The following is an 11,832-nucleotide window of genomic DNA, read 5'->3' on the forward strand; positions in this document are numbered from 1 at the left end:
GCCCCGGGGGGAGCAGGGGGGGGGGGGGGCTTAACGGGGAGGCGGGGGGGGCACCCAGCAGCGGTGCCCACCGTGCCCTAGCACCCAAGGGTGCTCCAGCAAGCCCTCGACCGCTTTCCCTTACCATCCAGGTTGCGATTGCTGTAAAACTCATCGTAGGAGGCTGGGGGGGGGGGGGGGGGGGAAAAAGGGGGGCCCGCGCCGGGGGGCGCCCGGGGGGGGGGGGGGGCTTCCAGAGGGGGTGCCGGGGCAGGGGGTGGGCGTTTGCTCACCCGCCTTGCAGATGGGAGGAGAGCCGCTCCAGCGCGAGGGGTGCCCGGGCAGGCAGCGCAGGCTGCCCTCGCCCAGCAGCGCCCGGCCGGCGGCGCAGGAGAAGCGCAGCGTGGCCCCCGCCGGGTACAGCCGCCGCTCGGGGCTCTGCCGCCCGCCCGCGGGCACGCCGGGGTTGTGGCACGGCTCGTACGCCTCCGCTGCGGGCAAGGGCACGGCCGCGTCAACGCCCGCTCGTCCCCTGGGTGCCGCCACCGGCCCCGGGGGCGCCCGACTCACGAATGCACTTGGGCAGGCGGTCGCTCCACTTGGGTCCCCCCGCGGCGCGGTCGTGGCAGGTGAGGAGCCCGGCGCCTGCCAGGACGTAGCCCTTGTCGCAGACGAAGCGCACGGTGGCCCCCACCGGGAATTTGGGGCTGGAGACCACCCTGCGGCTGTGCTCGGCGTCCCCGGGGTCCCGGCAGGTGGTGACTGCGGGCGGCAGGGACGGGGAGGTGAGGGGGGCGGCGGGACGGGGCGGCGGGAGGGGACGGGGGGTGCGCGCGTCCCCGCTCACCCCGCTCGCAGGAGGGCAGGTCGCCGCTCCACGTCAGGTCCCAGTGGCACATGAGCAGGTCGGTGCCGGCCAGCTCGAAGCCGGGGTAGCAGTGGAAGGTGACGACGGTGCCGTGCAGCAGCTCGGGCTGCGAGGCCGTCTTCCAGCCGTTGGCGATGTCAGGCAGCTCGGGGCACGTGTCGTTGCGGGGCACCTCTGCGGGGACAGCGGGGTGAGAAGGGGACACGGGGACGCCGGCGCCCGTCCCCCGCCGCGGGGCTCACCGGAGAAGTGGATGACGAAGCCCTGCCGGTAGGCGAAGACGCCGGCACCGGGGTCGGACTGGAACTGGATGGTGACATCGGCGCTGGAGGCGAAGAGCTTGAAGCGGCCGCGGGCGCCCGTGTACTGGCCCAGGATGCGCGCCGTCAGGTCGTCCCCGTCGTAGAAGGTGAGCACGTCCCCGGCGCCCAGCCGCAGCCTGGGGCGTGCAGGGCGTGAGGGCAGGGGACCAACGGGTGTCCCCCCCACCCCATCCCCGTGCCGAGGACCCCCCCCCGCACTCACACGCGGACGTCCAGCATGACGCGCTTGTCCTCCTCCACGTGCAGCCCCCAGATGCAGTCCTGGCCCTTGCCGTACGCCTCCGGCCAGTTGGGCGACAGCACCACGCCGGCCGCGTCCGTCAGCTCCCCGCTGCACACCGCTGCGGGCACACGCCGGGCTCGGCACCGCCGCGGGGGCACTCGCCACAGCACCCACCGCGGGTGCCCGCCACGGCACCCACCACGATGTCCCAGTTCCAGCACCCACGCTGGCCCCCCTCCACGCTCCAGCACCCGCTTTGGCACCCCAAACCTAGCACCCAGCATCGTGGCCCTTACCTCCAGCACATGCCGCGCCATGGTGGCCTGTCCCCATCCCCACCACCCACCGGCTCCAGCGCCCACTGCACCCTCATCTCCATCCCCTCCAGCTCCAGCACCCCCCGCCCCCCCCCCCCCCCAGTTCCCGGTGCCCACCGCGGCACGCCGGCTCCGTCTCGTTCCACTGCGGGTCGCTGGGGTCGACGCACTCGATGATGGTGGAGCCTTGCTCCAGCGTGTAGCCAGGGTCACAGCTGAACTCCACCGTGGTGCCCACGGGGTACCGGGGGTCGCTGGCCGTGAAGTTCCCGTACTTGACGAAGGGCTCGTAGCAGTGCCCCTGCTCGAAGGCTGCGGGCACACGTGCAGAGAGATCTGTGGGGTCCTGGGGGGGGGGGGCGTGGGGATGCCCAGGTGCCTCCCCCCCGTGACCTGACCCCGTACCCTCGTAGCGCAGCGCCATGCCTGCGGCGGCCCCGCTGCTGTCGGTGGTGAGCTCCACGAAGAAGTGGCGCCCGGTGCTGAGCAGCCCCTCGATGGGCAGGTACTCCACCTCGTAGGAGTCGTACACCGGAGGTGCCTCCACGTTGTTCCCGTTGCGGATGATGAGCCTGCCGAGGCGCGGCAGGGTCAGGGTGCTGCACCGGCCGTGGCCAACAGCACCCATCTCAGATCATGGCCAACAGCACCCATCGTTGGGCATGGCCAACAGCACCCATCTCTGATCACGGCCAACAGCACCCATCTCAGATCACGGCCAAGGACGCCCATCCTTGGATATGGCCACCAGCACCCATCCTTGAACACTGCCATCCCCCCGTCCTTGAGCACGGCCAACATCACCCCTCCTTCAGCACGGCCAACCCCTTCCATCCCCTCGCGTGGCGTGGGGCTGTCCCCAGGTGCCCCCTCTCCCTCACTCCCCCCCCCGGGCGGACCCAAACCTGTCATCATCCTCGGCCAGCGAGACCTTCTCGAAGTGGAGGTGCAGGCGGTGGCCGGCGGGCGCCTCCAGCAGCCAGTGGCAGGTCAGGTTGTTGCTGTAGTTCCCGGGGAAGCCGGGGGAGACGACGCGGCCCACCGTGGCGTTACGGACCGCCCCGCCGCACGCCGCTGCGGGACGGGCAGGGATGGTCAACGGGTGCTTGGGTGGCACCGGCCGCGTCCCCGCGCGGGGCTCACCCGTGCACCGGGGCTCACCCATGCACTGGGGCTCGCGGGCGCTCCAGAAGGGCCGGGTGGCGTTGCGGCAGGTGAGCAGGCGGGCGCCCTGCAGCTGGTAGCCCGCGGCGCAGCGGAACCGGGCATCCCCGCCGGGGTGCAGGCTGCTGACCGAGACGTCGCCGAAGGCGGGCCGTGATGGGAAGGGGCAGCTCAGCAGGTAGGCTGGGGGCGGGCGGAGGTGTCACGGGGCAGGACAGACCCCTCCGGACCTCAGCGTGGGGGTCCCGCACCCATCCCCAGCCCCCTGCGTGTCGGTAATATTGCTGATGGTGCTCAATGAGAGTGTAATTTCTCGTGCTAATTATCCCTCCATTAGCGTACCTCACCGGTCGGTGCCCGCTTAACCCGGCGGCGGCACGGATCGCCGTGCTGCAAATTGGTGCCACACCAACGGGGGCACCCCCCGGGGACAGGCAGCGCCCCGTACCTTGGTACTGGAAGCGGTAGGAGCCGGGGCTGCTGGGCTGGGGGCTCTGGAAGCGCAGGGTGAGCAGGTTGGCGGGGCTGCGGATGACCTGGCCCCGCAGCAGGAAGGACTCGTTGGCCAGCACCGCGGGCTCCAGACCCGCCGCGCTCTCCACCGTCAGCGTCTCGCCCTCGGCCAGGCTGATGTTGTGCACCTGGGGTGGGGGACCGGGTTGGGGGGGGGTGTCACCGCGCTCCCCGGCAGCGGGATCTCCCGCGGTCGATCGCGCGCCGGAGCTCGTCCGCGCGAGGCAGCGCCTTTCAAACACGGTTAGCACCGCCGTACATCTCCCCGCGGCACACGGAGCAGCGAGAGCCCAGCCGCCGGCTGTGCCGGAGCCCTGCGGCACGGCCGGGCCTGCGGCAGCCAGGCGTGTGCTCCAGCACTCCGGAGTAATTTGCTGTTAATGATGTTAATTAAGCAGCGCTGCGCGGTGATGAACGGCGGCACCAGCCAGCGCTGCTCTGCGGGCTGGGGCTGAGCGCGGAGCAGCAACCCCGTGCTGCTGCCTGCTGCTCGCAGGCGGCTTTTGGCGATGCCAGATTGGGTCGGTGCCGTCGTTAATTAAATCCTATATTGCTTCTTCATCAACAGGTGCCAGCCGTGGCAGCCGACAGCCACGGGGCATCGCGCCAGCCCTGAGCACCCACGCCTCTGCTCTGGAGCCCGAGGGTGGGAGATGCCCTGAGCTGTTTCTCCCGGGACAGTGGCACAGGGATGGGGACAAGGACAGGGACGGGGCCGTCTGCAGGGCCACGCGTGGAGAGGGGGACTCGCACCCCGTGCCACCCGCAGCTCACCTTGATCTCCACGCCATAGCCAGGGTAGACGGAGATGGTGTAGGTGCAGTCCAGGCTGCTGTCATACGGGGCACCGGCCGGCTCTGGGGACACCAGCCAGCCCTCGGGGCCCGCCAGCGTCCGGTTGCACGGGGCTGGTGACAAGGAGACCCCCGCGTCAGCCCCGTGTCACCCTGGCCCCCCCCGTCTCCCTCCCGGCGCTCACCTGGCCCCTGCAGCGTGGTGACGGTGGTGGTGGTGATGGTGGAGGTGGTGGTGGTCCCCTCCTCGTCCCCGGAGACCCCAGTGCCCCCCGGGGATGTGCCGGGGGTGGTGGGCACCTGGCTGGGGGCTGCGGGGCCTGATCCTGACCCCACAGTGGGTGACGGCGAGGGGTCTGCGCCCGGCGTGACCCCCCACGGCTCCCCCCACGGCCCCGGGCGCTCGGCCGGCGTGGTCAGGGGGGCGGTGGGGAAGGCGACACGGGGCAAGGCGGGGGCACGAGGAGGGGACCGGGGAGCCGGGGGACCGGGGGCCGGCCGCAGGGCATCAGCAGGCAGTATGGGGCCGGGAAGGGCGGGCGGGAAGGGTGCCTGGGCCAGGTAATCCTTCTTGAGGAAGGCCTCGTGCAGCAGGTCCTCCAGCAGCGGGTGGTGGTTGAGCAGCTTCAGGGTGGGCGCCGTGCTGACGAAGCGCGCCTCGGCCTCCCGCTCGGCCGGCGTGGGCAGCGCCGTGGGGTCCCCCTCGGCCTCCGAGCTCTCCCCGGCCTTCCCCTGCAGCCCATTGAAGCCTGGGGGAGGAGAGAGCGTGGGGTGGTGGGGGCACGTGCTGCACCACGGGCTGGTGCTGCACCACGGACCGGCGATAACACCTTGGATTGATGGTGCACCACGCGTTGATGCTGCACCATGGACACCGTGGGCTGACGATACACCACGGATTGATGCTGCCCCATGGATTGATGCTGCTCCACGGACTGATGCTGCCCCACGGATTGATGCTGCCCCACAGACCCACACCTCACCACGGCGCTGCCCCAAGGACCAGCACTTCGCTGCAGACCGATGCCGCACGCGGGGCTGATGCCACACGCAGGGGCACTACGCTGCCACCCGGAGCTTTGGGCCACGGCCCCAGCACAGCGGTGCTGAGCCGTGCCGTGGGGAGCAGAGCGGTGGCAGGGGGACCGAGGGCTGTCACTAAAGCTGATGGCTTTCCCCGGATGTGTTCCCGGGTAAGCAGGGCCTGAGCCAGGCCCGCAAGCGAGCGCATCGACCGCACGCAGCAGGGCTCCGCCGCACCTCGCCCCAGCATGCTTTTCACCGGGGCAGCCTGGGCAATTAAGGCTTGGCTAATTAACGCACAGCTGTGTCGTGCTGCACGTTAAGGGTTGCCCTCCTCAGCGCTGGGGCTGTGCCCCACCAGCACCCCAAAAGATGCCGAACCGAGCCCCCCTCCCTGCTGCCCCACACAGCCCCGGGGACCTCCCCCCCCGGCGCCACCTCGCAGCCCCCTGCGCATCAACGCCCGGCTCTGCGAACACCCCAATTAACCCAAACGAGAACAGGATTTCATCAACCCTAACGAGCCACCGAGCCACCGGGGGGGGGCTCAGCCCCCAGCCTGGCCATGCTGTGGTGCTGAGGGGTGTGACGGTGACGCTCAGCACCCCGACGTGGCACGGAGCAGGGCGCACGGGCACATCTCGCCGCGCGGCGCCGCGCACCGGCGCTGATGACACGATACTGCCAATTACCGGGTAATTATACTGAGCCGTAGCAGGGCAGGGCCCCGCAAAGATTAATTACTCTGCGACTGCCACTTTTAAGGGACTATTAAGAGACATTAGCTTCGGAGAGCAGCGTGGGGGGAGCTGCTGGGTGCTGCAGCTGTCCCCGCCGTCCTGTCACCCTGTCCCCGCGTGTGTCCCCCCGCCGCTGCCACCCCCCAGTAGTCCCCCCCCCCCGCTGCCCAGGGGGGTGAGCGCCCAACCACAACGCCTCCGCGAGGTTAACCTGCCCCCCGGCACCGCCAGAATTATTTTCTAATAGGATCCATTTATTAGAACATAAAAGTTAATGAGTTTATATTGAAGGGCGCCAAAAATCTCTTTTAGGCTTTTACAGCAGATCGGTGCTCCGGGCCCGGTCCTGCGCCGCTCGCGAGCTGTCCCACGCAGCAAACGGGGGCGCAGGGGCAGGGACGTCCCCCCCCCCGAGCCCCTCACACCCCCCTGCCCACGGCCTCTCGCCTGCTCAGGGTGTTGGGGGCACGGCAGCAGCACAGTCAGACACCACAGTGCTCTGGGTGCCACGGGATGCTCGTGGTGCCACGAGGATGTTTTGGGTACCAGGGGGTGCTTTTGGGTACCAGGGGGTGCTCGGGACTGGGGATGCTCCTGACCCTCAGAGGACACAGGGTGCTGGGGGGCATCGCAGAAAACCAGAGCGAGCCCAGATGCCACCACCATGCCCCTCAAGCACCGCAGGGATTACAACCTCCACCTCCGCAGACGTCTCTAAGCAGCTTATCTCCAGTGACCGTGCCACGGCTGTGCTCCTCCCGGGTCCCTCAGGTGGCTGGGGGCTGGTGACAAAGACCTCTGCTACCCAGCACCCTGGGGCTTGGTGCTCTCCGGGGCTGGGGGCGGGGGGCAGAGACCCTTCCAAAGGGGCCGCTCCATCCCCTTGGGTGTCCTCTTGGCATGCGGGGCACGTGGCCGCGGCCGGGCCGGGGTCCTAATCCGTCACATCGGCTTTGCCGAGCGGGAGTCTATTAACGGCAGCCGCGAGCCGGAGAGATGCTGGAGACTAATCCGTCTGCGGCGGGCGGCCGCCCCCCCCGGCAGAAATCAATCGTGGCTGGTGTCGCAAATAAATAAATAAGCAGGCACGCAGCCGCCCGGGGAGCGCCGATCGATACGGCCGGCGAATAAAGCAATAACACAGCGCCCGGCAAAGCAGCCGGGACGGGGCGAGACGCTCGGCTGCCCCAGGCACCGGCCCTGCGCCGTGCCTCGGTTTCCCCACGCCGGGGGCGGTGGGGGAGCACCCAGCCGGGGAGCAGGATGGGTGCAGGGAGCCAGGTCCCCTGCCCGGAGCAAGAGCAGGGGCCACGGCCGTGCAGGAGCCGAGGTTTATTTTCCAATTTAAACCCAATCTGGCTTTGCCCCCGTGGCCAGGGCTGGCAGCTGTGATGAATGAGCTGTCAGGCAGCCGGCGCCACGCTCAGCACCCCGCGGTCCCCAGCCACCATCCCCCAGTCCCCAGCCACCCTCCTGCGGTCCCCAGCCACCGCGGGCACGTGCGGTGCCACCGGCCTGAGCATCTCGAGCCGCAGGGACGTGCCTGACTCCCCATCTCTGCCACCTGCCTGGGTGTCCCCAGGGACGGGGAGGAGGCGCAGGGACAGGGACGCTCTCCCAGGCGCCCAGGAGCAGGCGGGGAGCGTGGGTGGGCGCAGGCAGGGACGGGCACCCGTGGGTGGGCGCAGGCAGCACCAGGATGCAGGTGGGTGGCACACGAGCACGGATAGGGGTGGGTGGGCGCACGTAGATGGCACATGGGTGCAGGTGGGCACCACCCTGGTGCCTCCATGGCCAAACCAGGGCTGCTGTCCCCTCTCCGGGGAGGTGACGAGCAGGGACAGGACCCGGTCCAGCAGCAGGGGACCCACGAGGGGCTCCCCCCGGGGACACCGTGGGCGAGCGCGGCTTCCAGCCCCGGCAGCTCGCGGCACAGCCCGGCTTTAATATTCATGGTGGCGCTCGCAGGGAAGCGTTTGACCTTGTATGTTTTGCGATTCTCCTTGAATTGAACAGTCATTTACCCGCTGACACATGTCACATGTCGCCGCAGTCGGTTCCCCGGAGCATCACGGCCGAGCCGCCCGCTGACATCCAACCGCGCCACCGCCACGCGCCGGCACCGAGCCCCCTGGCACCCAGCGGCACCGAGCAGGGAGCCTAGAGGCTCTGGGGGGGGGGAGCCCAACCTGGCCCCTTCCCCTCTGGTGACCCCAGATTGGGGCCACCGATGGGTTGGGACCCCAGGGAGCCTGGCGCCCCTGGGTCGTGGTGCCCCCATCCCCTCCGCGCCGCCCGCGCTCCCCGCGGCGCTAATGCATTTGTACGGCGATTTCCATGAGCAGCGGCGATGATAAATTGCATGTCTGCTGCTATTTCGGACCTGATCGCTGTCGCCACGCACGCCGGTGGAGCCAGCCAGCCCCGTGGCGGCGTCTCCCCCCTCCCCACGCGCACCGCGCCCGGAGCAGCCCCCCCGGCCCCCGCAGCCCTGCGCCAAAATCCCTGTAACACCCCCCCCCCCCCGCGCCACCCTGGGGTGCCAGCCCCGTCCCCTGGGGTGCCAGGCTGAGCTCGGGGCTGCACGGAGCAGCCTCGGTGCTGTGCACAGGCGATGTTTTTGCTCCAGTTTTTGTCCCCCCCCCCCCCCCAGCTCCCCGTCCCTGCTCCTGCTGCCAGCGACCAGAAGCGGAAGGCGGCGGCGTTCAGCGCGTGAAATCCGCTCGTCGGGCCCCGCGTTGGGCTGCTCGGCCCCCACAGCCTCCCCGCAGACAAAACCCAGCCCCAGCAGCACGGGGACGCTTCTGGGGGTGCCAAACCACCCCCCTGTTCCCCTCCCACAACCCCTCAGGATCATCTCCCCCCCATAACATAAAGCCCTGCACCCCATCGCCGCTCTGTTTGTGTAGGGCCTACACTAACAGCAGAGCCACCCAGCTCGGGCTGGAAGCCACCGAGGGCGGACGCTACGGCCACCCCCAGGGGACCACAGGGGCTGGGGACAGCCAGAGCCCCCCCCCCTGCCCGGGGACAGCCCCTGCAGAGCGCCCAGCACCGGCTGATCTGGCATTTCAAGCACCTCTCTCCATTTTCACAGGGTCACAGCGGCGCTCGCGCGGCTGATTAATATTTGATCCCTTCAGAGCAGCTCGTTACTGCATTTAAATTATATCCGTAATAACCCCCAGCGGCACGGCGAGCGGGCGGAGGGCTGGACGTGTCCCCAGCACCGGGACGCTGTGCCGCGGTCACCGCCACCGCGGGGAGCGTGGGGCCGGGTCCCAGCAGGGGACAAGGCCACAGGGAGCTGGGGACACCCCCGGCCCCTGCAGGAGCCCTCTGGGGAGCAGAACCCCAACACGAGGAAGGGATGCTGCCGCTCCCGAGCCGCCGCCTGTTACTGGAGAGAATCCATTACCTCCCTGGTTATAGGCAGCTTTCAGAGGCAATCTTTCAATTGTGCGCATTTAAAGAATTGATTGGAAGCTAAATTATCCTCTCCTGCCGGATCCACCGGAGACACAACTTCATCCACCTCCCCGGGGCAGCCGCCTGCGCCCCCAAAGCCCCCAGCCCACCCCGGGCACCGCGCAGCACCCGACGACCCCGGCGGGCCCCCGTGCCAGCCTGGGGGTCCCCAAAACAGCCCGGGAGGGTGGTCCCCGTGCCCCTCAGCCGGCCCCGCTGCCCTTGCCGTGCCCTTCGCAGCGCACAGCCTCCTGGCACCCCACGGCACCGTGCCCGCTGCGGTGCCCAGCGCCGGCTCCATCCCCGGCGAGTTTCCCAAGCCAGGGGTTGCCGCTGGCCCAGCCGCGCTCGCCGTCCCCGTGGGGCAGCCCTGCCCCGCTTAAGAGCATTATCCAGATAATCCCGGCCTGGCAGCTCGGCGGCGATGCACTCCTCCAAGGCACGCAGGGGACGAGAGCGTGCTCGGTTAATTACCGAAGCAGATGCTCGCTCGCTTCCTTCCCCGGCCGTCTCCTTGCACGCGCGGCCCCTCAGCGGGGTACAAAGGCCCCCAGGCAGCACGCACACAGACCGCAGACCCCCGAAACGCATCGGTGCCATGGGCACGGTGCGCCTCGCTGAGGATGGATGGAGCAGCAGAGCTGGGGGGGGCACTGCCAGGCCCTGTGCCCCCCCCAGCCTCAATCCACACCGCCTGCCTTCGCTCCCAGGACCCCTCGTTACAAGCCAGACCCTTCGGCGTGGCAAAGGCCCCTCCGAAATCCAGGCTGCTGGCGTTTCAGAGCTCAGGTGCCACAGGGAAGGCGGGATGGAGCCGTGCCCCGGTACCGCAGCCGCTCGCTGCGGCAGCGCCGCGGAGCTGCCCCGGTGGGCACCGGGGAGGGGGGAGCCAGAGCTGCCCCCAGGTGGGGACAGCGCCCAGGGCACAGCGCGGGGGGGGCTGGCAGGAGAGGGACAGGGTCAGGCCCTTCCTTACCACCACCGGAGAGCATCTCCAATCCCCCAGCCTGGCTGAGGGCTCTGAGTCCCCGTGCCGCATGTCCCGGTGCCACGTCCCCACCACGCAGTGGCCCCGATGCCGAGCCAAGGCCACGCCGAGCGTGGCAGTGCCACAAAAGTCCGTGCCAGGCTGGGACCTCCATCTGACGGGGAGCTGGGGGGGGGGGGGGCCCCCCCCCCCCCCCCCCCCCCGCCCCCCCCCGGGGGGGGGGGCACAGGGTGTACGGGACCCCACCGCTCCCAGCCCCGGGAAGAGCTCAGCACCTCGCAGGGCATCCCTACCTCCACCGCTCGGGGAAATACACATGCGGAGTTTAATTAACTTTATTGATATTCAGAAATTAGGGGACTGACTAGAGGTAATTGCTCATTAGAAATCATTAAACTGACACGGCAAGCACCAGCCTCCCTCCGGGGAATCCTGCCCTGCCCAGGGCCCCTCTCCCAGGACAGAACCACCAAAAACGGAACCAGGGACGCGACCCCCCCCCCCCCCCCGGGTGCCCACCGCCCCCCCCGGCGGGACAGGGCTCATCGCAGCCTCTCCCCAATTCTCACACCGCGGGGGGGTCCCCATACATCCCCCCGAGGAATAGGGCCAGGCCGGCAGCCCCGGGGTGGTGGGGCGAGCCGGGAATAGCAGCGGGCACGGGGCCACGGCGTCCTTCCCGGCTGGGCTCGGCGGCCAGATGGGAGTTTATGTAACTCCCCGCACGGCTGCTCCCTGCGGCTGGCTCCGCCGCGCAGCCTGCGCCCCACGGAGACGGACACCCCCCCATGGGGACAGACCCCAACCCACGGGGACGGACTCCCCCCCACCGGACCCCCATCGCTTGCGCCATGGCGGATCAGGGCACCCCAAACCTTGCCAGCTCCCCGTATTTGTATTTTTTTTTTTGGGTGGGGGGCTGCTGAGCCGCACGGCGGCGGAGGTGCCCGTCCCCATGGGTGGTTTTAGGGCCGGCGAGGCAGGGGGGATGCGGGCGGTGGTCGTCCCCCTGGGAAAAGCCCCCCCAGCCCTTCCCCGCGTCTCCCCAGCACCCTCCCCATACCCTGGGGTCACCCCAAGCGACGCAGCGACCAAAAAGCCCCCACCACCAACACCCCCCCCCCTCCCCCCCCCGCCCCCCCGCGGGGGCCGCAAGGGGGGGGCAGGCCCCCCAGGGGGGGCCCCCCCCCCCGGGGGGGCGGGGCCAGGGGGGGGGGGGGGGGCTCAAGTTGGCAAAGTTTGGAGCGGGGCCACCGGCACGGGGGGGTGTGGGATGGGTACGGGGGGGGTGTATAATATGTGGGGGGGGGGTCTCTTACCGTGCGCGGGGGCGCGGAGCAGCGCGGCGAGCAGCGGCGGCAGCAGCAGCAGCGCACCCATGGCCGGCGGCGGCAGCACCGCGGACAGCTCCGCGCTGCGGGCGGGGGGGGGG

The 11,832-nt window shown here is 69.8% G+C and overlaps 2 protein-coding genes across 3 annotated transcripts in view; both read right to left on the reverse strand.

The window, feature by feature from the left end:
• Nucleotides 1-6,381, reverse strand: part of PHF12 (PHD finger protein 12) — a 38,227-nt gene extending 31,846 nt beyond the window's left edge. For both annotated transcript variants that reach the window (XM_035343364.1, XM_035343363.1), the window contains exon 1: nucleotides 6,348-6,381. The gene's annotated coding sequence lies outside the window, so the exon portion shown is untranslated. The remainder of the gene's footprint in view (nucleotides 1-6,347) is intronic.
• Nucleotides 78-11,826, reverse strand: SEZ6 (seizure related 6 homolog). The gene is made up of 14 exons (XM_035343434.1): nucleotides 11,720-11,826; nucleotides 4,367-4,930; nucleotides 4,162-4,295; nucleotides 3,323-3,515; nucleotides 2,872-3,057; nucleotides 2,616-2,784; nucleotides 2,116-2,282; nucleotides 1,828-2,022; nucleotides 1,373-1,511; nucleotides 1,090-1,286; nucleotides 827-1,021; nucleotides 550-741; nucleotides 273-470; nucleotides 78-163 (listed from the first exon to the last, which is right to left on the reverse strand). Exons 1-14 carry the CDS (start codon nucleotides 11,778-11,780, stop codon nucleotides 78-80), a joined length of 2,676 nt encoding a protein of 891 aa, XP_035199325.1. The 5' UTR covers nucleotides 11,781-11,826.
• Nucleotides 11,827-11,832: the final 6 nt, after the last annotated feature.

Source organism: Oxyura jamaicensis, chromosome 19 (genome assembly GCF_011077185.1).
Source record: "Oxyura jamaicensis isolate SHBP4307 breed ruddy duck chromosome 19, BPBGC_Ojam_1.0, whole genome shotgun sequence".
NCBI classification, from domain to species: Eukaryota; Metazoa; Chordata; class Aves; order Anseriformes; family Anatidae; genus Oxyura; species Oxyura jamaicensis.

Bases quoted from the DNA above. Each gene is read 5' to 3' on its own strand.
- SEZ6 (XM_035343434.1), bottom strand. From the start codon at position 11,780: ATGGGTGCGCTGCTGCTGCTGCCGCCGCTGCTCGCCGCGCTGCTCCGC. The intron at 471-549 runs GTGAGTCGGGCG...CCTTGCCCGCAG, and splicing joins CCGCCTGCCCAAGTGCATTC to CGGAGGCGTACGAGCCGTGC. The intron at 164-272 runs GTGAGCAAACGC...CCCCCCCCCCAG, and splicing joins TCCTCCCATCTGCAAGGCGG to CCTCCTACGATGAGTTTTAC.